Raw genomic sequence first — 27,147 nt, 5'->3', positions numbered from 1 at the left:
ACCACACCCGGCTAACTTTTGCATTTTTAAAAAATTGAGATAGGATTTCCCCATATTGGTCAGGCGGGTCTTGAACTCCTGACCTGGTGATCTGCCCACCTTGGCCTCCCAAAGTGCTGGGACAACAGGCGTGAGCCACTGTGCCCAGCGCCATGCTGGCTTATTCTTAATGAAAGCATGATTCTCTAGAGAGGCTAACTGTAGAGGCATGATGGAAAGAGGATGAGGCACCCTAGGGGTGGCCTGCCCAGTACATGTGTCCTGAGGGCGGCCAGAGCTGTGCTGGAACACCCAGCAGGTGCCTGGGCCTGAAGGTATTCCAAGAGTCAGAACACATGGCTAAGCCATCCCTCCCGGGTCAGCTGTCTCACTGCCCAGCTGTGCTGTGCCACCTCCTCTGTCCTGAAGGCTTGTCTGGAAGGGAGAGGACATCTGGGAGTTGGGGCCTCAGGACCCCTTGGACCAGCTGTGGGTGGCCTGGGGCTGTGTGTGGCTGCACTGGAAATCCAAGGGTCTTCCTGTGCCCCTGGATAGTCTGGGGTTTTACTGGCTTGGAGGTGAACCCAGTCTGAGGGGCTGGGTAGGAGTGTGAAAGCACCCTGTGCTGGGCAGCCCCCGACTGCTGCAAAGGATTCTCGTGTACACCAACCACTGTCCCTCACCACCATGCAGCCTGGCTGTCCACAGGGCTGGGATATGGCCACAGAAGTGGGGGTGGCCCAGTGCAGTCACCAGCCTCAAACATGCACGCCTCTGTGGGCAGGTGCATGTGCCCATCAAGAGCCAAACTTGTGGCATGACTAGGCATGAGGGCAAGATAGGCCCATGGGGGTCTCCTGAGATTGAGGGCCAGTCCTTACTGATGGTCTCTTCACCAGGCCCCAGGAGACAATGAATGGGAAAGACTGGAGTGAGGACAGCTCTCAGCTTAAAACCAAAAGGCTTTTTGAATGTTCGGATATTAGACCTTCAGTGGCACTGGCACAGCAGCACCTCTATAGCCTTCTGGGGGAGCAAAGGCCTCACTGCTTCTGTAGGCCCATGTGGCCCATGTGCCTATGGTAGGGGTTCCCCGACTTCAGCCTCTCTAGAACAGCAATGAGGGTTCTTTTGGAGGTCCCATGCTGGCAAGACGGGCCTAACCCCCACAACTCCAGAGACTCCCCCAGGTGTACTATGCCTGTGCCTGGCAGGTACCTTTCAGCATCTTCACGGCCACTGTGGTGTACCCCGCTCTGCCTTTTAGACGGAAGGCTGTCGCCTTGACCACTTTTCCAAATTCACCTTCTCCTAGAGTTTTTCCAAGAACCAAGTTCTTCCGAGGGAATTCCCACTTTGGATCCTCCTATGTTGGAAATGAGGGAAGGGGAAGAAGAGGGGAGAAAAGTGTGAGGATGACAGGGGAGGAAGAAGGCAAGCCCCCTAAAGGAGCCCCCATGGACAAGTGTCAATGTGACAAGGATCTCCCTGAGCCCCTGGAGAATCTGGGGTGCTTGCCACAGCCTGGAGGCTCTGAGCAGCATATGCAGACCTGTAAGCCAGGCTCCCCAGAGAGGCACCTGCCTCTGGATTCAGTGCCCCTCTGTTCACACTGCTGCTCCCCTGCCTGATGCTTCGGCCCTGACCACTGCCTCTCACCTGGATGGGAACAGCACTTCATCATAGTCCCACCCCACAGACTATCCGCACACAGTGCCCTGCAGAAATGGGGGCAGAACATGGGCCTTGTCTGCCAGCATCAGCAGCCCCTCATGGGACGGCCTCTGTATCCCCAGCTGGCCTCCCTCCCTGGACGGCAGCTGGGGAGGGTACAGGGGTCTTCCCTGCCCTGCAGGGACCCTCACCGGGATCTTGAAGGCGTCCACGGAGACCTGGTTCTCCATGGAGTCCAGTGAGGGCCGGCGGGCGCCAGACGAGGAGTAGCTGACCGGGAAGGCCTGGGCAGGCCGGCGGAAGGTCATTTCAGCTGAGGGGATGGGCGGCTTGTGAGCAAACTTGTGGTAGCGATGGATGCAGAAGGCAGACAGCAGCACCGAGACGATGAAGGAGAAGAGGACGGCGGCTGCGATCACCGTGCGGCACAGCTCGTCACATAGTGGATCTGTGGATCGGGTTGGTATGAGGTTTGGCAGTGGCAGGAGGTACAGGCTGCCCACGCTCCTCCGCATGGCTCTCCAGCCTGCTGTGTCCGCAGCAGCAGGAAAGTGGCCGTGGAGGGAAGGCCTGAGAACACCCCACCGAGCATGGGTACTGCCATGTACTGCCCCATCCTAGACTACTATTGTCCTCTTACAGATGGAGATAGAGGCTCAGAGAGGCTGAGCAGCCTGCCAAGGTCACACAGCAGAGGCTGTGCTCACTACACCAGCTGGCACTGGAGGGCTGGTGGGGGAGGTCAGAATTTTCCTCTGTTCCACGTCTTTGGCATTTTCTTTACAAAAATGCTAAGTGGCTCGGGACATAGGCCTATATAATACCAGAAAACAACACCAGAAACGTGTCCCTGTGCTCAGGCAGGACAGCGCCCCCAAATGTGGTCAGTGTGGCTGTGCCACTCACCAGACCTGCTGACCATGAAATGTGCTCCTGGGTGGGTCCCAACTGCATGGTCACAGGGACAGTGACTTGTCAGGCAGATAAGTTGTTTGGTGGAAGAACTGCTTTTCTGGCCTGCCCATCACAGAACTTAGGGCCAGAGGACACTTTATAGGGGCCCCGGTCCCTCTCCTGGGTTTCACCAATGGAGTAACAGAGGCCCAGAGGGAAAAAGAGAAGTTTCATGAGGCCCACTCTCCTCCCAGCAATTTCCTCCTTGTTGGGGCCTCAGATGTGCTGCTGAGACACCCCTGGGGCCGGGAGGCGGTGATGGTCCCGGCCGTCCACTCACCCTGGATGTCTTCCGGCTCACAGAAGCACTTCTTCTCCTCAGGAAAGCAGTTGCAGGTGCCATAGCCAGCTTTAATCCCTCGGGGCTCTCCAGGCTCATGCCCCCCGACAATGCTGCCCCCTGAGGGCAGATGTAGCCCACTTAGCCTCCTGGGGTGCCTGATCACCCCAGGCCCCCAGATTTCTAGGGCAGTGTCCCAAGGAGCCCGCTCCCCAACCAATGTCAGCAAGCACAGGTCCAGGGAGACCAGGGGCCCATCAGCTTGGCTGAGCCAGGCAAGGCTTGGCCACAGTGTCTCCCTGAAGCCATGGGTACAACCAGGCCCCCTCCTAACATTTCATCTGAACAAAGGACTCTACCACCAAAACTGTGGAACCTGGTGACCTGACCAGCACATTGCAATGTCCCTCGTCAGGCTCAGGGCTGCACTTTCTCTATCAGTGACCCTGCTGACCCTTCTCTGCTTCTGAAATCTGTGTGTGCTGATTTCCGGGAACTCAGCAGGGGCCTGGACAGTCTATGGGTCCCTGCCTCCCCACTATCCCTGACCCTGCCTGTTCCTTCCCCATGGCCAGGGTGATGCTGAAATACATAGGAGGCTAAGCTTGATGCATAAACCTGACAGTCATGGCGCTCTGGCTGAAGTGGGTGTGGGGTCTAGGTCCCCCCTACAATCTCCTGCCTGTCCCTGTGCCCTGATTAAACACTGCTTACGGAGGCAGTCCTGGGGGCAGATGTTGACGTCTTGGGTCTCCACCACATCGCAGTGGCCGTCGGGGCAGGTCTTGGTGCTGGGAGAGCAGGTGGAGAAGTTCCTGGTGATCCCTGCACAGGATGCACAGCAGGCTGTCACCCACGTGGGAGCCCTGCCACATGCCCCCACTGCCTCCCAGGCTGATCCTGCCCCTCTAGGTAGGGGCAAACGGAGGCCTGAGCAGGGAAACCCTGCACACAGAGCCCTGCCAGTGGGAGCATCCTAGGAGTCATACAAAGCCCTTACAGCAAAGAAGCTGGGGCCTGCACAGTGAGGGGCCCTCGTGGTGGTTGGTACACACAGGCTGGCCTCTGGCTGATGCAGACAACGAGTCCCCTGCCCACATCACATCCCTTGGCCGAAGACCTCCCAGGAAAGTCCACTCTGTCCCCTGCACATTCCAACTTGGGCTCAGACCTTCTGAAGTCCAGAGTAAGTCTGGTCCAGGGACTATTCGCTGAACTCACAAGCTCTCTCCCCCAGCCCTGCACTGCTGCCTACTCTCCCAGCATCGTGAGCCAAATAGGGGACAAGGTGCCAGGAGAAGACCTCCCTCGGGTGTCCCCAGGGCCTACCTTTGCCATCTCCCTGCCTCCACTCACACCTGCCCGTCAGAGAGCCCAGGCCGCCACACTCCTCACACTCCAGCCGTCTCTTGCTGACCGCACAGGACAGGGGGCAGCCCACCTCCTCGGTCACATCTACAGGTGGCAGACAAGCAGGGTCACAGAGGACTGGCCTGTGCCCAGTGCCCAGCCAGTGCCTGAGGACAGGGAACAGCACCAGCCAAGCTGCTCCATGGGTGGAGGCCAGAAGGACTGGGGTGGCAGATCAAGGGAAGCAGATCAAGGTTCCGGGAGCAATGGTGCAGGGCAGGGGACAGGGCATCATGGTCACAAAGCGGGGGCCACCGGGATGGGTAAGTACAGGAGAAAGGATGTGAGGGCAGCGAGATTCGGCCAATGGATGCCTAGTGGGACCTGTGTTTCAGGTACACAGTGAATGGCACCAATGGCAGCTGTGTCAGCGTGTTCCTGAGAGTGCATGGGTGGTCCTGGAGGTGTGTCTTTCGAGAAGCTGCAAAGGTTACATGGAACACACCTGTACCAAAAAACTGCTTGTTATTTACCTGAAATTCAAATTTAACCAAGGTCTTGTATGTTTTCTGGAAGGGGTAACCCTCTGCTGCTGGGTCACTCAGGGTGAAGCTGGTCTAAGCCTTCCCCACACCCCAGCTAAGCCTTGTAGCTGTACCGTTTTTCTCAAAAGGCTGGAGGTCCAGGTTCCGGAATCCCCCAGACACCCGACCCACCCTCCCTGGAGCAGGCACTCACATGACCCCACCACTGTGACCAGCAGCTGGGCCTGGGCCTGCCTGCAGGTCTGCTGGTCTGTGGCCACCACCATGTACTGGAGCTCGGCACACTTGGGCCGCCGCAGGGCCTTGGTGTCGTTCACGAACAGGATCCCCGAGGTGTCTGCCACCGAGGTGACCACTCCTAAGGTGCTGCAGTTGGTGCCGGAGGCGTGGATCTCGTACTGGACATTGATGCCGCTGAACGCCTGGCAGTTTTCCACACAGACTTTCCCGATCTAGGGGGGCACAGGGGAACACCTTAGCCAGATAGCTGAACCGGCCTGGCCGGAGGGTAGAGGTTCCCACACAGCCTGAGTCCTGGAATGGCTCCCAGCTGGGCCTCGAGACAGCAGTCCCCCTGGGCGCCTGGTCCTCCATCCTCACAGAGCCTGCAGACACACCTGCCTTGGCCCTGCCCTGCACTGCTCAGCTCCATGCAGGCCACATGTCACCGGCTACCCCTCTTCCTAGGAGCTGGAGGTCGAGGCATCACAGGGCCTTGAAGTTCAGTTTGGAGGCAGGAAAAGCCCTGGGCAGGCCCTGACTCAACCCTTCACTCCCCCTTCCTCCCTCACTCAGACACCAAGACCACCGGAATGTCTCCTATGCTCATCTCTGGCTGCTCCTAGCTGCCCCAGCAGTTATCTGAGTACCCCTTGTTCTTTTCTCAGTGCACAGGGCTTAGAGGTTCACCCTGCCCTGGTGTCCCCTGGTCAGAGCACTGCACCCCAGCCACAGGACTCGGGAGCGTGGTTGCCCAGCCCATGGAGGACTAACGGGCCTCCCTGGGACTTTGACCAGAGCCCCTGGGAGACGGGCCTCTTTTCCTGGGGATGCCAGGCCCTGAAGCCAGGCAGCTGAATTCTTTTCACCTCTCAGCAACTCTTGCTTGAAACCAAAAGTTCAGTTGCTTGAAACCAAAAGTTCCACAGATGGTGAGAAGAGTGCCAGCCAGAGCAGGGCTGGGCTGCCCCAGGCCCACCTGTGACCACAGCAACACCTGCCTCCTGGGCCTCCTCACTTTCCTCTACAAAGCCCACTTCCACATTTTCATTTGAGTTTCAAAGTTGTCCAGGGTTCCTGCCCCTAATTCACAGCCTTACAACTTAGGGAGAGGGGTGAGACCACAGTGAGGCTGAGGCTGGACTGGGATTCAGATCCCTGTCACTCCTGAGCCTGATAGAGGGCAGGTGACCCACCTCCAGCAATGCCTGCTCCTGCCCACACCCCCTCGTGAGACCCACGGGAACCTCTGCCTTGTTGCTCCTCCATCCCTGATCCCTCTCCCATTAAAGGCCAAGGGGTGGTCGGGAAGCTTGGATATGTCCAAGGGTGGGCTCCCTTGTACGCTGGACCTGGATTGCTTCCAGGAGCTGATGGGGGCACAGAACCACTCAAAAGAAATAGCAGATGGTGCTCTGAAGAGGAGGCATCTTGGGCTGCTCTGCGAGGGAGAAGGGCATGAGAGACCATATGTGTTGCCATTTCAAGTCAACTTAAAAAGTACATATGAGGGCTGGGTGCAGTGGCTCATACCTGTAATCCCAGCACTTTGGGAGGCTGAGACAGGTGGATCATGAGGTCAGGAGTTTGGCACCATCCTGGCCAACATAGTGAAACCCCGTCTTTACTAAAAAATACAAAAAATTAGCTGGGTGTGGTGGTGGGCACCTGTAATCCCAGCTACTTGGGAGGCTGAGACAGGAGAATAGCTTGAACCCGGGAGGCAGAGGTTGCAGTGAGCAGAGATCACACCACTGCACTCCAGCCTGAGTGACAGTGTGAGACTCCATCTTAAAAAAAAAAAAAAAAAAAGTGCTTATGAGAAGGATCCCAGAAAGAATACCAGGATGCACAGCACTGGCACCAACGGGCAGAAAGGATCATGCCTCATCCTTTTTAATGAATATTTATTACTTTTATTTCTTCTATTTCTAATCATTATTTTTCAAAGACAAATATAAATGTACGCTGTCTAGCAAACCTACTTACAGGAAGTAAAAAGGAAGTTTTTCCTGCCTCCCGTGAGGGCACCACTGTGGATGGCGCTGTGATCTCTGCACATGTGCAGATCCCCTTCAGGGAAGATCTGCTTTGGCACAAAGGGAGTCACGTGGGACCAACATCTCTGCAAGCCACTCTCACTTAACAACACACCAGGAAGATTCTTCCAAGTCAGCGTATATAGATTTATCCAGCATTGCTCTTGCATTGTTGAAAAAACATTTTAAAGATATCAAGAAGGGAAAGGGGAATAAAAAGAGAGGCCCAAGGAGCCCCCAGCCCTGCCCACTGTGAGCGCTCTCCCAGGCCTCTTCTGTACACCCAGCCGAACCTCCCAGCCCTGGGCCCAGGATTCCACCCAGGTTACTCTGTGCTGGTTGGGCCAAGAGGGGGTGTCCCCTGCCTCCCTGTGCCCCCATGTTCCCTGGTCCTTCATTCTTCCCCAGACAAGCAGTGGGCATGGGCTCACCTGGGCAAATCGGCGAGCCCTCCTGCTCACGGAGAAGGAGGTACTGGGCAGGTGCAGGCTGATGGGCAGCACTGACACGTTGAAGTGGAGCAGGAGGACGCCCGCCCCTGGGCCCTGGAAGTCCGAGTCATTGACCAGCACGGCCAGCTGCATGGTGCGGTTCTCCGAGATGGAGAGGTTCCGGTTGAGAACCAGCCCTGCAGGCGGGGGCGCAACAATGACCACCGAGCTTCTCTGGCCGCTCCCCCATGGTCACGCCTCTTCCCAGAGAGAGTCCTGAAAACACACTGGTGCAAGCATGCACTTTCACATGTACAGTGCCACGTGACAGGCCTGGGGCTGGTCCTAAGTTAGCACCAATGTTCAAATGTTGGCACCTGCTGAGCTGAAAGCCCAGGGAACCCTTCTCAGTTTGAGGCAGCCTGCGTGTGTGTACATGTGCAGGCGTTGTCTGGGGTGTTTGTGTGTATAATACGCTTGTGTGGTATGCGTGTGTGTGGTATGTGCATGTGTGTGGTACGCATGTGTGTGGTGTTTGTGCATGGGGTATTTATGCGTGTGTGTATCGGGTGTTCATCTATAGAGTTGTAAACTAAAAGTAAAATCCTAACCCCCCAAACCAACTGAATAGATCCCCTCTTGGCCAAGGGGACACCAGAAAAACCTTAAAAACAGACTTCTGGGCCATGACAGGAAGGGAGGGTGGACTTGCCTTATTAGGCCCTCTTCTTTCTGGAGTTTGGACACAACTGACCAGCATTAGCATTAAAACAGAGATCGTTAGACTGACAGAATGGACTCTGTGGCAATAAGATACCAAATTACAAACAGGACCTAAGGCCATGCCAAGCAAGGGTTAAGTCACACCCTACAAACCAGAACATTGGTTTTCTTACTTGAGACAGAGTCTCGCTCTGTTGTCTCTCACTGCAGCCTTGACCTCCCAGGCTCCAGCCAACCTCCCACCTCAGCCTCCGAGGCTCCTATAATCCAGGAATGTGACACCATGCTTGGCTAATTTTTTGTATTTTTTTTTGTAAGACAGGGTTTCACCATGTTGTCCAGGCTGGTCTCATACTCCTGGACTCAAGCAATCCACCCATCTCAGTCTCCCCAAAATGCTGGGATTACAGGCGTGAGCCACCACACCCAGCCCATAAAATCTTGTTAAACCTTTTTTTCCCTGCCAGGTACACTGCGGTTTACTTTCCATCCTGACCCTCTATAGCATCATGTGATACATCACAGGCCTCCTTAACACATTCCTTTATGCTGACCTGAAGTCTTTAGGCAAAGCTTAACTCTTTCAGCCTGCTATAAATTAAAGAATCTCTGCATCTACCTCTAACCTGTAAGCCCCTGCTTCAAGATACCATTCTTTTTGGGCCAAACCAATGTATACCCTCCATGTGTTGATTTACGTCCTTGGCTGTAACTCCTGTCTCCCTAAAATGTATAAAAGCAAACTGTAACCCCATCACCTTGGATCTGGGGACCACTTACTCAAGGCTTCTTGGGTTTGTGTTTTCTCCAGGCTGAGGTCACTCATCTTGGCTCAGAATAAACCTCTTTAAAATATTTTTCAGAGTATCATTTTTTGGGTAACAGGGTGTGTGTGGGGGGAGGGTAAGATGGGAGGTAAAGGTCTGCATTGCCAAGGCCCTGGTGCTAGAGCCCTCCAGACAGCTGCCCCAGAACACGGTAGAACTCCCCTCCACAGCAGGAGCCTCCAGCAGACCCAACGACCCCGCAGGTCGAGCCCTGGAAGTCACACTGTCTGTGTACCTGCTGCGTGCTGCTGCTGCAGTTCTCAGGTGGTGGAAACAATGATGGGAGGGGCGCTCTGGCACACAGGGTGTTCGGTGACAGGGCAGGGCAAGGAGGCTGTCTCCCCTCTGACAGGCAGGACCTCCAAAGGCTTGGTGAGATGGGGAGGACTGAGGAATGAACAGGATCAGGCCAGGCAGAAAGGGGCGAAGGACCTGTGGCCTGGGGCTCCCCCAGACACAGACCCCAAGTGCAGGTGGTTTATTTGGATGGCAATCCCAGGAGAAATCGGCAGGAGCTGGGGGAGGGAGGCAGGGAGCAAGGCCGCTGCTGGAAGGTGCCCCGCAAGCAGGTGAGCATGGTGGCCCATGTAAGGAGTTAGGCTGGACAATGGGCTCAGAAGCCCTGACCTGATTCAGGGGTGCTTCTGTATACCAGCCTGTTAGCAGAGAGCTACTGAGGCCAGAGCAACAATCCCTAAGCATTTGGGCCGCCTTAGGGGCAGCGACCCAGTGCCAAGGGCTGGAGGAAAGCCTCAGGTGACATGTGTGTTTGCAATCGGTGGTGAGCCCTGGTGAGGTTAGCATGGGGATGCGGTGGGGCCCTGCCAGGGTCGGCTGTGTGGCAGCTCAGGGAGAGAGGACACATGGTGAAAGCCCCACTGGTGGCTGGAGGGCAGGCCTGACAGAGACACAGGAAGTGCTGGGCCAGCCTTCCTGTGTGGAGGGGAAGTGGCCTGGGCTGCAGAGGGCCATGCCACAAGTGCATGTGTGTGGTGTGCTGCTTGCCCAAGAAAAGCGAGCACCTCATTTCCTGGGGGCCCAGCCAGGCTGTGCCACCGGCCCCGCTTACTATAGTCGTGCACTGTCGCCCGCACGAAGCTGCCGTTAGCCTGGACCAAGGTCTCGTTGGGCCAGTGTTCCACCCGGAAGGTCTGCTGGGCCCAGGTATCCCTGGGGAGCAGCGTGCTTGTGTACCGTCTCACCAGCTCCCCCGATGCAGGCACCACGTCCGCATCAAAGACACGCAGTGTGGCCACCACGGTGTCCTGCAGGATGCAGAGGGTGTTGGTCAGTGCAGGCAAGAGGGGCTCCTCAGACTCCCCAAAACCAGAGACCTTAGGACACTGCTCATCCCACAGAGCCCACAGGTGGACCAGGTGTGTTGTCAGAGCTGGGTCTGGGGACAGTCTGACCTGAGTTCAAGCACGAATGGGGCCTGGCCCAGTTACCTTCCCTGGGCCACTGAGCCTCATCTGTGTAACAGGTGCAATACAGACCTCTCATAAAGAGATTTACAGCAGATGGCCAGGCACCTGCTCCCACCCAGGTCCCCAGAGAGCAAAATGTGCATTCCCACTCTCCCCTGAGGAAGCTGGGCCCCACAGGGTGAAGGTCAGGTCAAGGTCACATAGGAACAGACGGCAGAGCCCAGATGCAAGCCCAGGTGTACATCAGAGTGCTCTGCTCCAAGCATCCTCCTACACCAGGCTGGAGGGGGTTGTGAAGAAAGCCACTGGCCACCTTCGGGATGGCTCTGCCCACCAGGCCTCTATCACCCAAGACTGCGGAGGGAGGCTCACACAGCCTTTACTCACAAGGTGTGCTTTCGGCCAGAACTCTTTTCCCTGCCAAACCTGAACATGGTGTGCCCAGAGAAGCGGGACAAGGCAACGCACTATCCCGGGATTCCCCACGCCCACTCTCGCACGGCCAGGATGGCTGGGCCGGCTGCAGGAAGGCTTGAAGCCCAGCAGGTGGCGGTAGCGCTCCACCAGCGCCGGCCAGAGGGGGCGAGGCGGGCGGCACCAGGGGTGATCCTCCTTCGCGTCACCCTCCAATCCTCGGCTCCGCTCTTCGTTACTCAACGGCCCTCCGGTCAGGGGCTGACTACTGGTGGGAGGGAGTGCCCTACAGGAAGATGCTCCCTGCCCGGGCAGCTCGCCGCGCCAGCCTGCAGCGGCACAAGTGTGCCCCACGAGGCCGTCCTCGGGCCTCGTCTTGGTCAGTCCCAGGCTGGGCACCCTGGGGTCCGGCCTCCCGAGGCAAGGCCCAGCTGGGAGCTAGAAGCACTGCCCGTTCCCCTCCCCCTAGGAGAGGCGGCGCTGAAGAAGACAAAGGACAAATGAACGCGCGAATGGTCGGCCACATGGTTGAGTGGCTACACGGACACTAAACCGACCAAGAAACGAACTGCGGCCGGAGACAGACACTGGATAGACTATAGCGCGCGCGGACAAGCACCTCCTTCCGCTTGAACTCCACCAAGGCGCTGGCGGTGTCGACGCCCGCGGGGAAGGTGGGCGCCGAGTCGTCCTCGTCGTACACTGTCACCGGGAAGGGCACCATCTCCACCTCCTCGCGCGCACCGGCGCGCACGGTGCACACGGCCACCAGCTGGTACTTCTCCCGCTGCTCGCGGTCCAGGGCCCAGCGCGTGCTCACCTCCAGGCTGTCCGGGGCGCAGCGGAAGGGCAGACCCTCACCTGCGCACCAAATAGACATAGGCCCCGCGTCACCGACGGCCCAAACCAAGCAAGCCCCCTTCCTGCGGGAGGGGCTCTGCGGTCGGAGCTTGGCCCCAGGCCTCCCCTCCTTCACTCCGCAGGGGAGTGCAGCGCTCCCAGCCCGAGTTTGCAGCGATGACTGTGTTTTTACATGCCGTGTCCTGCTGCAGCTGCGCCCTCACTCGTGCTGGTGGGGAAGAGCGGGAAGCAGATACCCTGATCACCCGGTAGGGTCTGGGGCACCCCTCCGCCCACCTGGCCTCGATCTCGAGTGGGCTTGTGTGGGGAAGGGTGGCTCCAGCTCAGCTCAGGCTGTAGGCCTAGAGAGCCAGCTACTGGCCTTGGCTGCTTTTTAAAAAATATTAGATTTTTTTTTTCCAATTCTGGAAGCAATGTGTGTTCATTTTAGAGAACATGAGAAATAAAGCCACAATTCTACCACTTTAAAACAAACATGGCAAGATAAGAAAATAGAATACCGCATGTTCTCACTCATAGGCGGGTTTCGAACAATGAGAACACATGGACACAGGGAGGCGAGCATCACACACTGGGGTCTGTTGCAGGAGGGTGGGTCTAGGGGAGTGACAGCAGGGGATAGGGAGGTAGGGGAGGGATAACATGGGGAGAAATGCCAGATATAGGTGACGGGGGGATGGAGGCACAAACCACATTGCCATGTATGTACCTATGCAACAAACCTGCATGTTCTGCACATGTACCCCAGAACCTAAAGTGCAATATCTATATATACATATAAACATGGTGGACATCTGGTGTATGATGTAACATTAATGCATAATGATTTTCTAACTCCTAGTGTGCATTTCTGCTCTACACCTCCTTGTCCAATGCGTTGCCAGGCTGGTCATTCTATGCCTGCAGAAGGTGGGATGTAGAGGCAAAAGTGCATGCTCCGCACCCTGCATGGTGGCTCGGCTTGTGCTCTGGCAAGGCCAGGAACCACCACACACTCTTCAACGAGCCTGTCCTTGGATCTGTCCTCCAGAAATAATCCAAAAGAGCGGACAGTATTCAATAATACTGAATGAACTGATGGCACGATGAAGGTAGAAGGCCACCGCTGAAGACCCCACAGCCAACCCCAAGGAGGCGGGGGCAACTCCACAGACCTCCCAGTCAGAACCATGCCTTGCATGTGAATTACACGTGTGGGAAATGCTTATCTTATAATGCTTTTCTCTGTTGAGTGTGATTACAAAGAAATCCCATTAAACTAAATTTAATAACATAATTTTTAGAGAAAAAGGGTAGCATACAAATAACCAATTGCTTCATCAACCATCTGGTTCAAAGACATCGATCCCTGTCCCAGAGAATGCAAGGAATCTAGGGAAGCATGAGTGATGACTTTTCTACCTTTACTGAGATTTTAATATTCTTGCCATGTTTGTGTGATAAAGCTAATGTGAATGTAGGACGCACTTGCCAGAGGTGCAGCCTCTGTGACCTGGTTGAGCCCCACTTCCTGACTTTCAGATGGTCAAATGGGGCCTCCCTGCACCTGCTCAGTTGCTTTCTCTCTCCACTGGGATCCAGCTCCTCCCACCCCTGGCTGGGTTGGCTGTCCTTGCTGCTGCTCTATGGGCCCCCCCTACACCCCACATCCAATCCATGAGGGGGTCCTGCTGGATCTTCCATCTAGGCATCCCCACAGCTGCCTGCTTCTTGCCACACCTTGGCTTCCACCCGCATCCGGGCATCATCACAGCCCACATCTTCCCATTCAGAGGTTTCTCCTGTAGCCTTCTGATGGTCTCCCAGCTTTGCCCCTGAATCTTCCCACCCCAAACCATCCCTAACACAGCAGTCTGACTAATCTTTTAAAAACTAAGTCACTCCCTCCCTCCAAAGTCTTCCATAGTTCCCCATGTTCCTCAGGAGAGAGCCCTGAAAGCCACTCCCATACCTGCCCCTGCCCCAAGAACTATTCTGCCCTATCGGTCCCAGCTCTTCCCTGTCTCAGTGCACTCCAGGCACATGAGGGTCACACTGTGGCGCCCTCCAAGGGGCTAAGCCTGAATATCTGACACCCTCCCTCCTTTGCTCTGCTAGCCCCTGCCCTGACTACTCAATTTACAATGGAAGAATGGAGGTCTCCTCCTCTGTTCCCCTCTTCTTGGTTTCCTCCCCAGCTAGCTCCTTCCAGAAGCCACCCAATTTCCTTGGCATGCTTGGATGCTCTGACTGCCCCACAAAATGAAAGCTGCAGGCAGGCAAGATTCCAACCTGCTGTGTTCACTGTCACACCCTTAGGGGCTAGAACAGTACCTGGCTCCTGGCAGGCATGCAGGAGCTATTTCCAGAATACTGAATGAACTGATGGCATGGCGGTGAAGCATAAACCAGATGGCTTGTGTCAAGGGCTCACAGAGCAAGCCCAGCAGCAGCAGGCACTGAGTGGCGGCCCCACAATGTTGGCACTCACCCTCCAGGAGCCTGTAGGTCACGCTGATGTTGGGACACAAGAACTGCACCGGCAGCAGGCGGAACTGGTGGAAGGTGCCTGGGGGCCGGTTCTCACGAATGCGGAAGGAGAGGCTTTTCTCCGGGAAGCAGAGCTCCCGGGGCTTGAGGGAGCTGCAGGCCGGAAAGGAGGTGTTGAAGAAGGAGAAGTACACTCGGGCACAGCCTGGCCACTGGCACTCGCCCTCACGAAGGGATGTGGGTGACAGGAAGACCTTGAGGTAGACGGTGAACACCCGGAAGCCTCCATCTGCAGAGAGAGAAGTCAGGCCTGTGGGGGTGTCGGCCACACCTGCCAGGCAGTCAGGAATGGGGAGGAGGCAGGAGCTCCAGGCCTGGTGCAAAACCTGGTCCCCACCAAGGTCCACAAGGCTCAGCCTGTGCTCCAGCTCCACCTGTACCTCCTTGCCTCTGCTGCAGGGCCCTGCTGCCTGGAGCACCAGTGCCCCACAGGCCTGGCCCTCATCATTCAGTTCTCAGCTTAGAGGCCCCTTCCTTAGGGAGGTATGCTGAGCACTGGGTTGAAGTCTCCCCGACTCTGCTGGTGGCAACTTTTCCCCTAAGTGGTGACCACCACCCTGCCTGCCACACCCTCTCTCAGGAGGTTTGGAGTGGTGGCAGAGACTTCCCCAACGCCTAGAGGGGACATTTCTGGAAAGTTCCATCACTGAGGTGCCATAGCTGTACTGCGAGGAATTTCCCAGCTTCCCTCTCAGCCGGAGGTGGGCGGCTGCTCCTCAGAGCTGCTCTTCCCACGTTCTCTGGCATTCTCTGCTTTTTGCTAGCCTGTCCATCGTTGCTCCAGTCCTCTGTTGTAATTAATTCTTTACACAAACTTTCCCTGTTCAAATCACCCTGTGGTTTCTTCCTTGACATGTATGAAGCCTCTCCCCACTTTGGAGGGCTCAGGCCTCCTAGGAATCTCAGGCCCAGGGCAAATTCCATGCTGGCCCCACCCAGGGACTCCCATTCCTCAAGCTCCACCCTGAGGGCTCTGGTTGAAGAGAACAGCAACTAAGTGCATAGAACCAAGACCCATCTCAGATGCTGCCTCCTCCAGGAACTGCCTGGGCTACCCTGGAGGGAGTTGCCCATCCAAGCCCCCTCCCTGTCCTGCACCGGGCTGCCCCTAGCAGACGGGCCACTCTGCACTCATGGCCTGAGTTTTGCCTCTCATCAGCAGACAGGGCAGGGTTGCCTGCTCTGCACTCATGGCCCGAGATTTGCCTCTCATCAGCAGACAGGGCTTACGGGGAGGGGGGGGTTGCAGGGGCTGCGCAAGCCGTGGCCCTGGGGGGGTGGCAGGGAGTGGGAGCTACCCGGGCAGCATCACTGTTTCCTGTCACAGGTGCTCTGCTCCCCTACCATCTCCCCCAGTACCATGTCACATGTGGCCGTGACTCCAACTCTGACTGCTCCTCTTTCCTCCCTGGACACCCGGGACAGGCGTGAGTCCCTGCCAGGTACAAGGATAGCGGGCTCTGGTAAGTCAGGCTTTCCTTGGGAAGCGCTGCTTCTCCAAGGAGTTGCGGGTCATTTGTTAAATCAAAACCCTGGATTTTTTTTCAGCCCCACTTACTCCCTCTCTAGAAATCTCCTAATCCTTTTAGCTCCACTGAAGAGGAATTCAGGTCCGGCAGAAGCGTGTACCCGGATTCCCATGTGTCTCCAAACCCCCACAGCCTCAGGAAGCCCCAGGGTCACTGGCAGCCCTGAAACTTGTCCTGGCTTCTCTCCAGGCTGGACACAGAGGCAGACCAGCCTCACCTCACCCCTGATGCCCTCCACACCAGGGGTGGTGGGGAAGCCACCCCGAGCCTCAGTGTCAGCGGCTGTGATGAGGGAGGCTTGAGGAAGGGGTGGGGTGGGGTGTGGGGATGGGAGTGGGGGCAGCTCCCTTACTGCGGACACTTAGCTTCTCCCAGGTTCTCTGGTCCAGGCTCTGGTTAAGGTAGAGGAGGCCGGTGTCCTCCTGGATGCGGATCCAGTTGTTCTCATGCAGCCGCGTGTGGTATGTGCCATAGAGGTGCCGGCCCAGGCGGAAGCTGGGCACCTCCCCAGGAGTGTCCCGCAGGGCATGCACATAGAGCAAGGGCATGCTGGCCGGCTGGTCCACATACAGATTCTCCCAGTAAGCATCCCTTGAGAAGTAGAGGCCCAGTGCCACTGTGGGAAGTAGGGAAGTGAGTGAAGGATGGTGAGGATAAGGCTTCTTCAAGAACAACAACAACAAAAATCATTAGTTTAAAATTCCTATCTTAGCAGGAGTTTTTCATCTCCGGTCCTGAGAACATGAATACTCAATTATTTGTGTAGTTACACACTAACTAGAAAAGGACTGCTTTAAAATAGAGGAAGGAAAGAAGACAGTGGAGGCAGTATCCACAGTGGCAAGCCTGTTCTCAATCACCCAGGCTGGAAGGGCACCCGAACCACACAGGCTTCTCAACAGGTCACCCAGAGCCAGAGTGTTCAAGGGCAGGAGACGCTGCCAGCCACGCGGGCAGGCAGCAGTTGCCAAAAATGAAGAAAGCTCTTTACAGGAAAGTCATAACTCTTTATCTAAACATACACCTACCATATGACCCTGCAATTCCACACCATTCATACAAGAGAAGTAAAAACATACGTCCATCAAATGGTGTAGTGGGAACTGGAACTGGATGATTCACAGAAACCAAGTGCCTAGAGGCCCTTGGTGGGTGGATGGACAGGCAGATAGTGGTCGAGCTATGCCACAGAATCCTGCCCAGCAATGAAAAAGATGAACGATGGATACACGCAAACTCCTGGACGGATCCCACACACACATCATGCCAAGATGAGGAAGCCAGGCAGAGGAGAGCACATACAGCAAGATTCTGGATAGATTTTAGGCAATGGATCAGACTGGCTGCCAGTGGTGGGTGGGGTGGGGTGGGGGGAGGTGGACAGATAGGGAAAGGCCACAGGGCACTTTCTGGGAAATGTGAAGTTCCCATATCCTGATAGGGGTGAAGATCACGTGGGCATATTCGTTTGTCAGTATTGTATAGCTAAGGTCTGTGCATCTTATTTATGTAATTTTTACCCAAATAACTGAAAAATGAATCACTGAAGGTGCTGTGGACATTAGTGCAGCCTCCTTGAAGAAGGCAGGATGCTGGCCTTAGCTGTGGCCAGGTGAGCCCGAGCAGGAGCGCAGTGCACTATGCTGCTGTGTGTGGCTAACATTTCCCACAGTAGAAAGTTCTAAAAATAATTTTTGGAAGTCATATACACTGTTGGTGGGAATGGAAAATAATATACAGTTATCAAGAAAAATGAGAAGGCAGTTCCAAAAACTTAAAAATTGAATTACCATATGATCCAGCAATCTCACTTCTGGGTACATACAAAAGAATTCAAAGCCGGGTCTCAAAGAGATATCTGCACACCATTGTTCACAACAGCACTATTCACGACAGACAAAAAGTGGAAGCAACCCCAGTGGCGATCAGTAGATGAACGGATGGACAAAACGTGATCTATACATACAATGGAATATTTCGTCTTAGGAAAGAGGGAAATCTGGTCAGGGTGGGGGGGGTGCTCACAGTTGTAATCCCAGCACTTTGGGAGGCCTAGGTGGGCAGATCACTTGAGGTCAGGAGTTCAAGACCAGCCTAGCCAACATGGTGAAACTGTCTCTACTAAAAATACAAAAATTAGCTAGGCATGGTGGCTGATGCCTGTAATCCCAGCTATTTGGGAGGCTGAGGCAGGAGAATGGCTTGAACCTGCAAGGCGCAGGTTGCAGTGAGCTGAGATTGTGTCATTGCACTCCAGCCTGGGCAAAAGGGCAACAGAGTGAGACTCTATCTCAAAAAAAAAAAAAAAATAAAAGGAAGGAAATCCTGACACAGGCTATACCACTGATAACTCTGGAGCACATTATGCTAAGGGAAATAAGCCCATCGCAAAAGGACAAACACTGCATGATTCCATTATGTGAGGTCTCCAGAGTAGTCAAATTCACAGACACAGAAAGTAGACGGTTGCCAGAGCTAGGGGGAAAGAGGATGGGGAGTTCGTCTTTGATGGGGATAGAGTTTAAGCTCGGGAAGATGAAAAGTTCAGGGATGGTGGTGGTGATGGTTGTACAACAGTGTGAATGTACTCAATGCCACTGAAATGTATACTCAAAAATAGTTACATTGAGGCCGGGTGCGATGGCTCACACCTGTAATCCTAGCACTTTGGGAGGCTGAGGTGGATGGATCACGAGGTCAGGAGTTCAAGACCAGCCTGGCCAATGTGGTGAAACACCATCTCTACTAAAAATACAAAAATTAGCCAGGCATTGAGGTGGGTGCCTGTAATCCCAGCTACTTGGGAGGCTGAGGTAGGAGAATCGCTTGAAGCCGGGAAGCGAAAGTTGCAGTGAGCTGAGATTGAGCCACTGCACTCCAGCCTGGGTGACAGAGCAAGACTCCATCTTAAAAACAAAAACAAAAACAAGCCCAGGCACGGTGGCTCTAACCTGTAATCCCAGCACTTTGGGAGGCCGATGTGGGAGAACCACTTGAGGTAGGGAGTTTGAGACCAGCCTGACCAACATGGAGAAACCCTGTCTCTACTAAAAATACAAAATCAGCTGAATGTAGTGGTGCATGCCTGTAATCCCAACTACTTGGGTGGCTATGGCAGGAGAATCACTTGAACCCGGGAGGTGGAGGTTGCAGAGAGCTGAGATCACGCCATTGCACTCCAACCTAGGCAAAAAGAGCAAAACTCCGTCTCAAAAAAAAAATAAAAACAAAAACAGAGAACAAAAATAGTTACATTGTAAATTTTATTTTTGTGTATATTTTTCCACAATAAAAATTAGTATGAATTTTTAAAAAGATGGATAAATAGGCAAAAAATGCTTAAAATCCATTAAAAATCTACAAATAGACTCTAGAATGAACAAACAATACCAACATCCACAGCAAACATTAGAAATACTGAGATCGAGACCAACCTGGTCAACATGGTGAAACCCCGTCTCTACTAAAAATACAAAAAATTAGCTGGGCATGGTGGCGCATGCCTGTAATCCCAGCTACTCAGGAGGCTGAGGCAGGAGAATTGCCTGAACCCAGGAGGCGGAGGTTGTGGTGAGCTGAGATCGCGCCATTGCACTCCAGCCTGGGTAACAAATGCGAAACTCCATCTCAAAAAATAAAAAAAGAAAAAAGAAAAAGGAAATACTGCACTTGAACGTAATTGATCTCTTTTCCATCAGTTTGTTTCCACCCAGACGATTGCTGCTTGAGGGGTCTGGAGGGCGGGGCCTGCAGCATCAGCTGAGAACGCCCTGGGGCCACTGGGCTCCTCCAGGACACCTGGGTTTGGGAAACAATCAAGTGCCAAGTGGAGACTGGAAGAGAACAGGTGAGACGTCTGGAGTCCCACCCTGGGAAAACAGGAGAAGGCTTCTCTTGAAGTGCTCACTGCACATAGGAACATGGCTCCCATGACAGCGCCCTTCGTGGGGGGGTGGTGCATTTCTGGTGACAAGGAGGGTGAGAGACTGTAACTCACAGTGGCCTCATAGGGCAAGGTGGGGCCGGATGCCCTGGGTCCTGATGAGCCTCCTCCCAATCCCGTGTGGTGTTCCATGTCTGGGCTATCCACATAGGTGGCAGGGTGGATGATCTCACCCCAGAGGGGATTCTAGGGGCTGACTGAGCTGAGGTCGGGAGAGGCAACGCAGTTCTGCCGGGTCTAGTTTTCTCTGAGACACACACCTCTTGCCCTGGTCTTCCCAATAAGAACTCTTTGCCCTTGGGCAGGCTATGGGGTGGCTCTGGTGATGTCCAGGCTGCAGAAGAGTGGGCCCTGGCACCCCATCTGCTGCAGGAGCAGATCCAGACTGGGAATCCCACAGGTGCTCCTCTGGGGCCTCCGCAATGTACATGCACCTTCAGTGGTCCAGGGACTGGAGGTAGGACAGGCCTGGGCTCCCTAAAGCCACCGCCAACAAAGACCACGTGCGCAGGAGAGAACCAGCCTTCCTGCTCCCATCTGGCGGAGCCTATCCCTACAGGATCGTGTGGGGCCCAATCCCAATTGGTCTCCCTGTTGCCAAAAGGGATTTGTGGGTCAGGCAATGATTGTGAGCAGAAACAGACTTAAATGCACTTAAAATGCCTCCCAGGTGGTCTCTGGGTACCCAGCTGGGCACAGCTGCCTCAATGTTCCTGCTTGTCACAGGCACTTCTAGATGGAAAAACACATGGTCCAAGGTGGGATAACTGAGGAGGTGGGTGCAGGGCCAGCCTCAGTGGAGTGCAGCCGGGCAGTCCCAGTGGGCCCTGCTCAGAGGTCTCATGCTTGGTTTAATGCTCTGTTGCTATAGTCTTGAAATTCTTCATAATTCGAGAACAAGTGTCCCACAAATGATGCAGCCAATCGTGGTGGGTTAGTGACAGGGGAGAGCCAGGGAGGAGCTGCTGGTCAGACACCATCGGGCTGTACAGCCTCTGTAGATCACTGGCCTCCTTGGGCCTCAGTTTCCCCAGCTTTGAACTGGGGAAGGCATACTAGGGAGAGGAGGAACGACCAGTGCAGGTGCAGCCAGACATGCACCTCTGCACATGGGTGTATCATCATGAGCCTCTCACGGCAGACTCATAGCCAATGGGTGCAGATCCCTTCACTACCCATTTCACTGATAAGAACACTGAGGCTGAGAGGTGAGAAGCCTGACCAAGTCAAACAGCTGGGAACACTGAGAGGTTTTGTGTCTTGGGGGTTGGAATAACAGCTAAGAAAGTGGTGGTGGAAGTCCGGCGCCAACAGGTGTGGAGCCTGCCAGGAGGTCCAGGGCCCTGTTGACTGGCACCCATCCTGCTGCTGCCATTCTGCCTACCAGGGCCACCTGGTCTGTGGACCAAGGCTGGGCCCGTGGACTGAGACCCGCATCATGGGAAGGTCACCAGCAGGACTTGCAAAGCTTTTCCCACCCCATGCCTTCAGGGCCCAAATGCCACGTGGTGCCAGAATCCTCCCCCACATTTAGCACACAGGTGTCTGCCTGGACAGCTTTGGCTGTTAGGGCTGGGCCCACCCTGTACTTCTGTAGCACTGCAGTGGCCCGGCACACACCACACCTGCTGACGGTGCAAATGGCAGTGTCGCTTGTCTGAGAAACCAAGAAGATTCCCACATCAACACTCAATGACCTCCCCACTGTGGTTCTGGTTCCTCAGGCTGGCTGTGCCCTGGCACCATGCAGGACAGGGTTGGGGAACATCCTGCTTTCTCACCACACGCTTGCCAAAGACCCAAGTTTCTGCTCACATTCAGAGAGACCTTAGGAACCTTCAAGGCCTGTGTAGTGTGTCATGAGTGTGTGTATACATGTGCATGCACAGGGCATTCAGGAGACAAAAACAGAGATGGAGGCACGCCTACCCAAGATGCCATCTGCTTCCACCCTGCCCACCTCAGCAGGAAAGACTCGGCCCTCGTGTTTCACAGAGTGAAGTGCTAGAATGTTTCCAATGATCCACACTTGGCTGGGCTGTTTAATTTGTTCATCTGGATGCAGAGGGGACCAGTCCCAAGCGCCCTCGTCCACACGCGTGTATGCAGACAAACCTTAGTCCACACTCTCTGTCCAGGTATGCACTTTCTCAGGTCCAGTTGGTCCTGGAGCAGGCTCCTTTACAGGCAGCACAAGGCCAAGCTTCATGTGTGGAGGGAGCTGGAGCAATGCTGGGACAGGCCAGGGCTTGCTCCTGTCTCCCATCATTATACCAGCCTTTTCTGGGTCCTGCTGCCCAGGCAGCGCACAAGACAGCATGTGCTCCACTCTAGGGCATACCCAAAGCATGTAGTCCCTCGTCGCTGGTGCAGCCCACACCTGAGCCTGGCCATCAGCTTCCTGCAGCCCTCAGCCTCAGCTCCTGTGCCCCAAGGGGTTGCCTCCTACCAGCCCTGAACCTGCACAGCAGCCCTGGCCTGGCATCCAGCTCCTCCCTCAGGCTCTGACCCCAGGAAGGGGGTTTCTTCCCTGGTGCTCACCTGCAGCCAAGGGTGCCCCACAGAGCTCTCCTCAACCCCCGGCCCTCTTTCATCACAGCTTAGTGCCTCTCATGTTATGGCTCTTGTCTCAGGGACCACGTGGGGCTGTCTCCTGGTCAGATCCAGACTGACACATGGCACACATGCATTCCTTTTCTCACACACTCACTCTCTCGGATGCATATCATTACACTCCACAAGGGCACACACTGCTACACATTTGTTCTCCCATAAGCTCACACATTCTCACACGGCCAGTCTGGCTCTGACAAGCACATGCATGTGCTCATACTGGTGCACACCCACTTTCACACCCAAGCACACACATTTTCCCATGCCCTTGGTGCACACATACTAAGCATGGTCTGGCTGTGGCCCTTGGTCTCCCACTTCCCCACTGCCATCCACCCGGCAGCTCTGATGGGGCACTGTAGGTCACCCTCGCCACGGCATGGTGACCCTGCCACAGAAACACGAATGGAGCTCCAGATGATGGAAAACTTCTTTAGGACAGCAGCACAAGGCTAAAATTTGGGACTTCCAGAAAAGAAAACAACAACTGAACTGTGTGAATCAGCAGCAATGCAGGGCATGTGTGCAGAGCAGGCCCTTTCTGCAGACCCCCTCATGCGACGCCAGCCCCATGCTTGCCCTTGATGGGTGGCAGAACATGCAGATGACAGCTTTATTATGACCCAGCAGAATCTCCTTAAGAGATGATTTCCTAATGCAATCATTTTCCTGGGAATGGGAAACAGGCCCCAAGGCTCTTCCCTGGGGGCTGGAGGTGGAAAGAGGCAGTCCCCACAGTCCAGGCCAGCTGTCCCTGTGGGGGTCCCTCCAACCCCACGCTGAGCACTGTTATCCTCTCAGGATGTGACCTGTTACCCTGCCCCCTGCCCATCGCTTCCCTCCCACTTCCCACTCATGTTTTCTTACTATAGTTAAATATTTGACATGTATAAAGAATACATTTCACAGAACATTTATCCTGAACAAACACCCAGGAGCTTGTGGCCCTGCTGAACTGGACGCCTGGCCCCTCCCGCCTCCCCACCTGCCACTGCGTCCCACCCCCACCAGCAGGAGCCTGCACCCGGCTTTACTCTTGCCTTGTGTTTTGGCATCATTCATGGAAGGCACATTTTTGCTGGGTGGAGAGTCCCACGTCGACAGCTATTTTCCTCCTGGCTCCCGTCTTTCGGCCTCACTGCTGCTGAGGGCTCGTGCTCAAGCAGGCCCCTCCTAGGTATCCCACCTTCTCCCAGCTGCTCAAAGGACCTCCTCTATCTTTGGTGCTGTCTGGCATCGCTGCGATGCTACCGAGGCTGCTCACCTCGGCTGGTTTCCTCCTCTGCAGCCTGTCCTCCAGATGGTGGCAGCTGCTGACTGGCTAGCCCATATCCAGGCCCAGGGCTGTTAACCCGGTCTCTGTGCTGGTGTGCAGTGTGCTGATCAGCAGCCCAGACCTTGGCCCGGGGCCAGCTGGGCATCTCCATGCCTTGCTCCCTCCACTCCTTTGCCCCAGTCTGGCTCCTCCTCACCCCAAACTGCCCCCAACTCTTCCCCATCTCAACACGGCATGGCCCTACCTCACTGCACAGGTCACTCACCTCAGTCCCTAGAGCCCTTTCTTTTTGACCCTCCACCCCAGCTCCCAAGTCCCCTCTGCCAACACCATCCAACCCTGGACCACATGCTGGGCAGCACAGGCCACTTTGCACAGAGCAGCCAGGGTCTATTGGATCATGGCACCCTCTGTGGAGCCCTGTGTTAACTCTGCTGCTTGCAGAATAAAACATAGCTCCTCATCAGGGCTCCCAGGGCCCCCTCTGGCCTCCAACTCACTTCCTCCTCACTCTTACAGGGTGACCACCTTTCCACCACATCTGCTAACTCACTCTCCGTGAGCTGGAGAATAAATGAATTATGAACCAATTAATGAATCAATTAATCAAAAAGCCAGTACAATGGTTTAATAAACAGGAGTGTAAAAGGGCTGGGTGTGTTTGGGAAATGGTCAGAATTTGGGGTGGGGAAGGGGTGGGAGGATGGGGAGATACTGTGACATGGTCTCATGGACACTGGAGCCACAGGCAGGCTGTCAGTGGCAGGACAGAGCTATATGGATGCCTTGTGCACACACGCAGTGCCCACGAGTGCACCAGCAGCCTTGTGGGGCCAGCCACTGTACTGAGCAAACAAGCCTGAGGCTGAGAACAAAACCACTCCTCTTCAGCTCAGGAAATGATCTCTCGGTGCCTGAGGAGCCCTGGGCACCGGAGCTGCCAGCTAGACTCGCCTGGTGGGGACCACCTGCAGCATGCTGCACAGACCTGGGTCCTGGCTCTGTCCCCGCTGGAGGCTGCTTTTGCCTAGGACTATAACTTTACTTTTAGGAAAAAAAAAAAAAAAAAAAAAAAAAACACCATCAAGGGAGGCTCTACTGTAAATAACAAATTTGGAAGTGTATATAAAGAGAGATCTCCATCTTAAAAGTTATTTTAAATTGTGGTAAAATACACATGAACTTTAACATCTTAAAACTTTTAAGTGTAAAATTCAGTGGTATTAAGTGCGTTCTCACTGCTGTGCAAACCATCCTTCCATAGCACTCCTTTTATCCTGTAAAACTGAAATTCTATACCCATGAGACAAATAATCCCCCTCCCCTCCTCCCTCAGTTCCTAGAACCCTCCATTCTACTGTCTCTACGAATTTGATCACTGTAGGGACCTCATATAAGAGGAATCATACAGTGTTTGTCCTTTTGTGCCTGGCTGATTTCACTTAGCATAATGCTCTCGAGGTTCATCCATGCTGTAGGATGAGGCAGAATCTCCTTCCTTTTTAAAGCCAATAATATTCCACTGTATGTCTGTATTGTATTTTGCTCATCCATTCATTGGTCAGTGACACTTGGGTAACTTCCACTTTGTGGTTACTGTGAATAATGCTGCTGAAAACGGGGATGTACAAATGTATCCCGCCTGCTTCTGCTTCCTTTCCTGTGTGTATCCAAAGTAGAGGTGCTGGAGCCAAAGTTGGCTCTAGGTTTAACCTCTGAAGAGCCTCCCTGCTGTTCTCCACGGCAGCTTCCCCATTTACCTTCCAGCAGTGCGCAAGGCATTCTCCACATCCTCACCAACACTGGTTCTTTCTATTTTTTGATACTAGACATCCTAATGGGTGTGAGGTGGTATCACACCGTGATTTTGATTTGTATTTCCCTAAGGACTGGCAGTGCTGAGAATCTTTTCATGTGCTTCTTGGCCATCTGTAAATCTTATTTGGAGAAATGTTCATCCAAGCCCTGTGCTTGTTTTTGTTGTTGTTGTTGTTTGCTTGTTTTTTTTGAGACAGAGTCCCACTCTGTCATCCAGGCTGGAGTGCAGTGCTGCATCTCGGCTCACTGCAACTTCCATCCCCAGAGTTCAAGCGATTCTCCTGCTTCAGTCTCCCGAGTAGCTGGGATTACAGGCACCCACCACCACTCAGCTAATTTTTTTGTATTTTTAGTAGAGACAAGATTTCACCATGTTGGCCAGGCTGCTTTCGAACTCCTGACCAAGTGATCTGCCTTCCTCGGCTTCCCACAGGATTATAAGCGTGAGCCACCGCTCTTCTCGGAATCAGGTTTGTTGCTGTTGTTGAGTTTGAGGAGTTCTCTATAGATTCTGGATTAACTCTTATCAGATCTATGAATTACAAGTTTTTTTTTTCCCATTCCATGGGCTGTGTTTTCACTCTTTCAATTGTGGCCTTGGTTCACAGAATTTTTACATTTTGATATAGCCCAATTCATCTGTCCTTTCTTTGGCTGTCCGTGCATTTGGTTCTTACAGGGGATTCCAGTTTTAAAGACGTGCATGCAGCTAAATCTTCAGCTAGAACCAAGGTCAGACAGAAGCATGAAGATTTTGGCCCCATCTGGCATCGCCATGCTGCCCTGGTCACCTGCCTGGGGCAGGTACACACCTAGGCACGGCCAGTTTCTCTTATGGTTCCCACTTCAGCAGCTGGCCACTCATGAGGCCACGGCATCCAGGCACGGGAGCGCCCTGACTGGCTAGGGAGCACGCCATCTCTAGGCGGGCGTGAGGGCTCACACAGGCTGGGCCACTCATGCCAACCCTCAGTGCCAGGGTCACAGGGGGCCAGGTGCCGGCAGAGGAGGAACCTCTACTCTTGACCGGCACCGCTAATGCATGTGCCTGGGCACTCAAAAAAGTTTTCATTTTAATTAATTTTAAAATCAAAAGGATGAACTAAATATAACAAAAGGAATAAATAATAATAATAAAGTGGCCTGGATTATATTTGTCTTACACCAACACCGTTGCAGAATGGAATTTTGCTTTTGGATGTGGGAGGGGCCCGTGGCACATGATTTGGCCCTGGCTTGAGAGTCACCTGGTGGTGCCTGTACCCCAGGAGGACGAGGCTTAGCACAGAGCTCGGGCAAGGCAGGGACCCATTCGAGGTCTCAGCAGCCGGGGCAGTGCCCAGCAGCAGCCAAGTCTCAGCCGCCTTCTGACGCAGAGCCCTTCCCTTTGCCTCACACGAACCCAGGTGCCAACCCAAGAGCCTTCTGGGCAGCCATCACTGGACGCTGGTTTCCGTGTGATGACTAACTGCACCCTGCCTGGTGTCCTGCTCTCTTCCTCAATTCCCTGTGTCTTCCCTGCATTGGGGGTGGCTCTCGTCACCTCTAACTCAGGAGGTTCAGTGGCCCCTCAGCCTCACCCCTGCCCAGAGCAGCCACCACACACAGCAGTTCCCAGGTGTCTCTCCAAGCCCTTTGCCAAGCCTAGACCTGGTCACATATGTCCAATTTCCCCTCCCCCATACACAGCCTGGTATGTGCAGCTGCCTGCATGCC

General features: G+C 54.4%; 1 protein-coding gene across 3 annotated transcripts in view; it reads right to left on the bottom strand.

The window, feature by feature from the left end:
* The window catches only part of RET (ret proto-oncogene), a 51,908-nt gene that overhangs the window by 11,648 nt on the left and 13,113 nt on the right, over positions 1–27,147 (bottom strand). Inside the window, exons 1-12 of one of the 3 annotated variants that reach the window (XM_054242274.2) lie at positions 23,378–23,623; positions 16,134–16,397; positions 14,194–14,481; positions 11,482–11,723; positions 10,091–10,286; positions 7,472–7,668; positions 4,976–5,234; positions 4,217–4,342; positions 3,602–3,712; positions 2,888–3,007; positions 1,845–2,101; positions 1,198–1,345 (exon numbers count right to left, since the gene is read on the bottom strand). In XM_054242274.2, coding sequence (XP_054098249.1) covers positions 1,198–1,345; positions 1,845–2,101; positions 2,888–3,007; positions 3,602–3,712; positions 4,217–4,342; positions 4,976–5,234; positions 7,472–7,668; positions 10,091–10,286; positions 11,482–11,723; positions 14,194–14,481; positions 16,134–16,397; positions 23,378–23,399 — 2,230 coding nt within the window. In that variant the 5' untranslated portion in view covers positions 23,400–23,623. Of the gene's footprint in view, positions 1–1,197; positions 1,346–1,844; positions 2,102–2,887; positions 3,008–3,601; positions 3,713–4,216; positions 4,343–4,975; positions 5,235–7,471; positions 7,669–10,090; positions 10,287–11,481; positions 11,724–14,193; positions 14,482–16,133; positions 16,398–23,377; positions 23,624–27,147 lie in introns of those variants that run through there. The other 2 variants (XM_009009486.4, XM_054242275.2) reach the window with 2 other exon arrangements.

The sequence above is a fragment of the Callithrix jacchus genome, chromosome 12 (genome assembly GCF_049354715.1).
Source record: "Callithrix jacchus isolate 240 chromosome 12, calJac240_pri, whole genome shotgun sequence".
Classification (NCBI taxonomy): Eukaryota; Metazoa; Chordata; class Mammalia; order Primates; family Cebidae; genus Callithrix; species Callithrix jacchus.
This window is presented reverse-complemented; position numbering and strand designations above follow the sequence as displayed.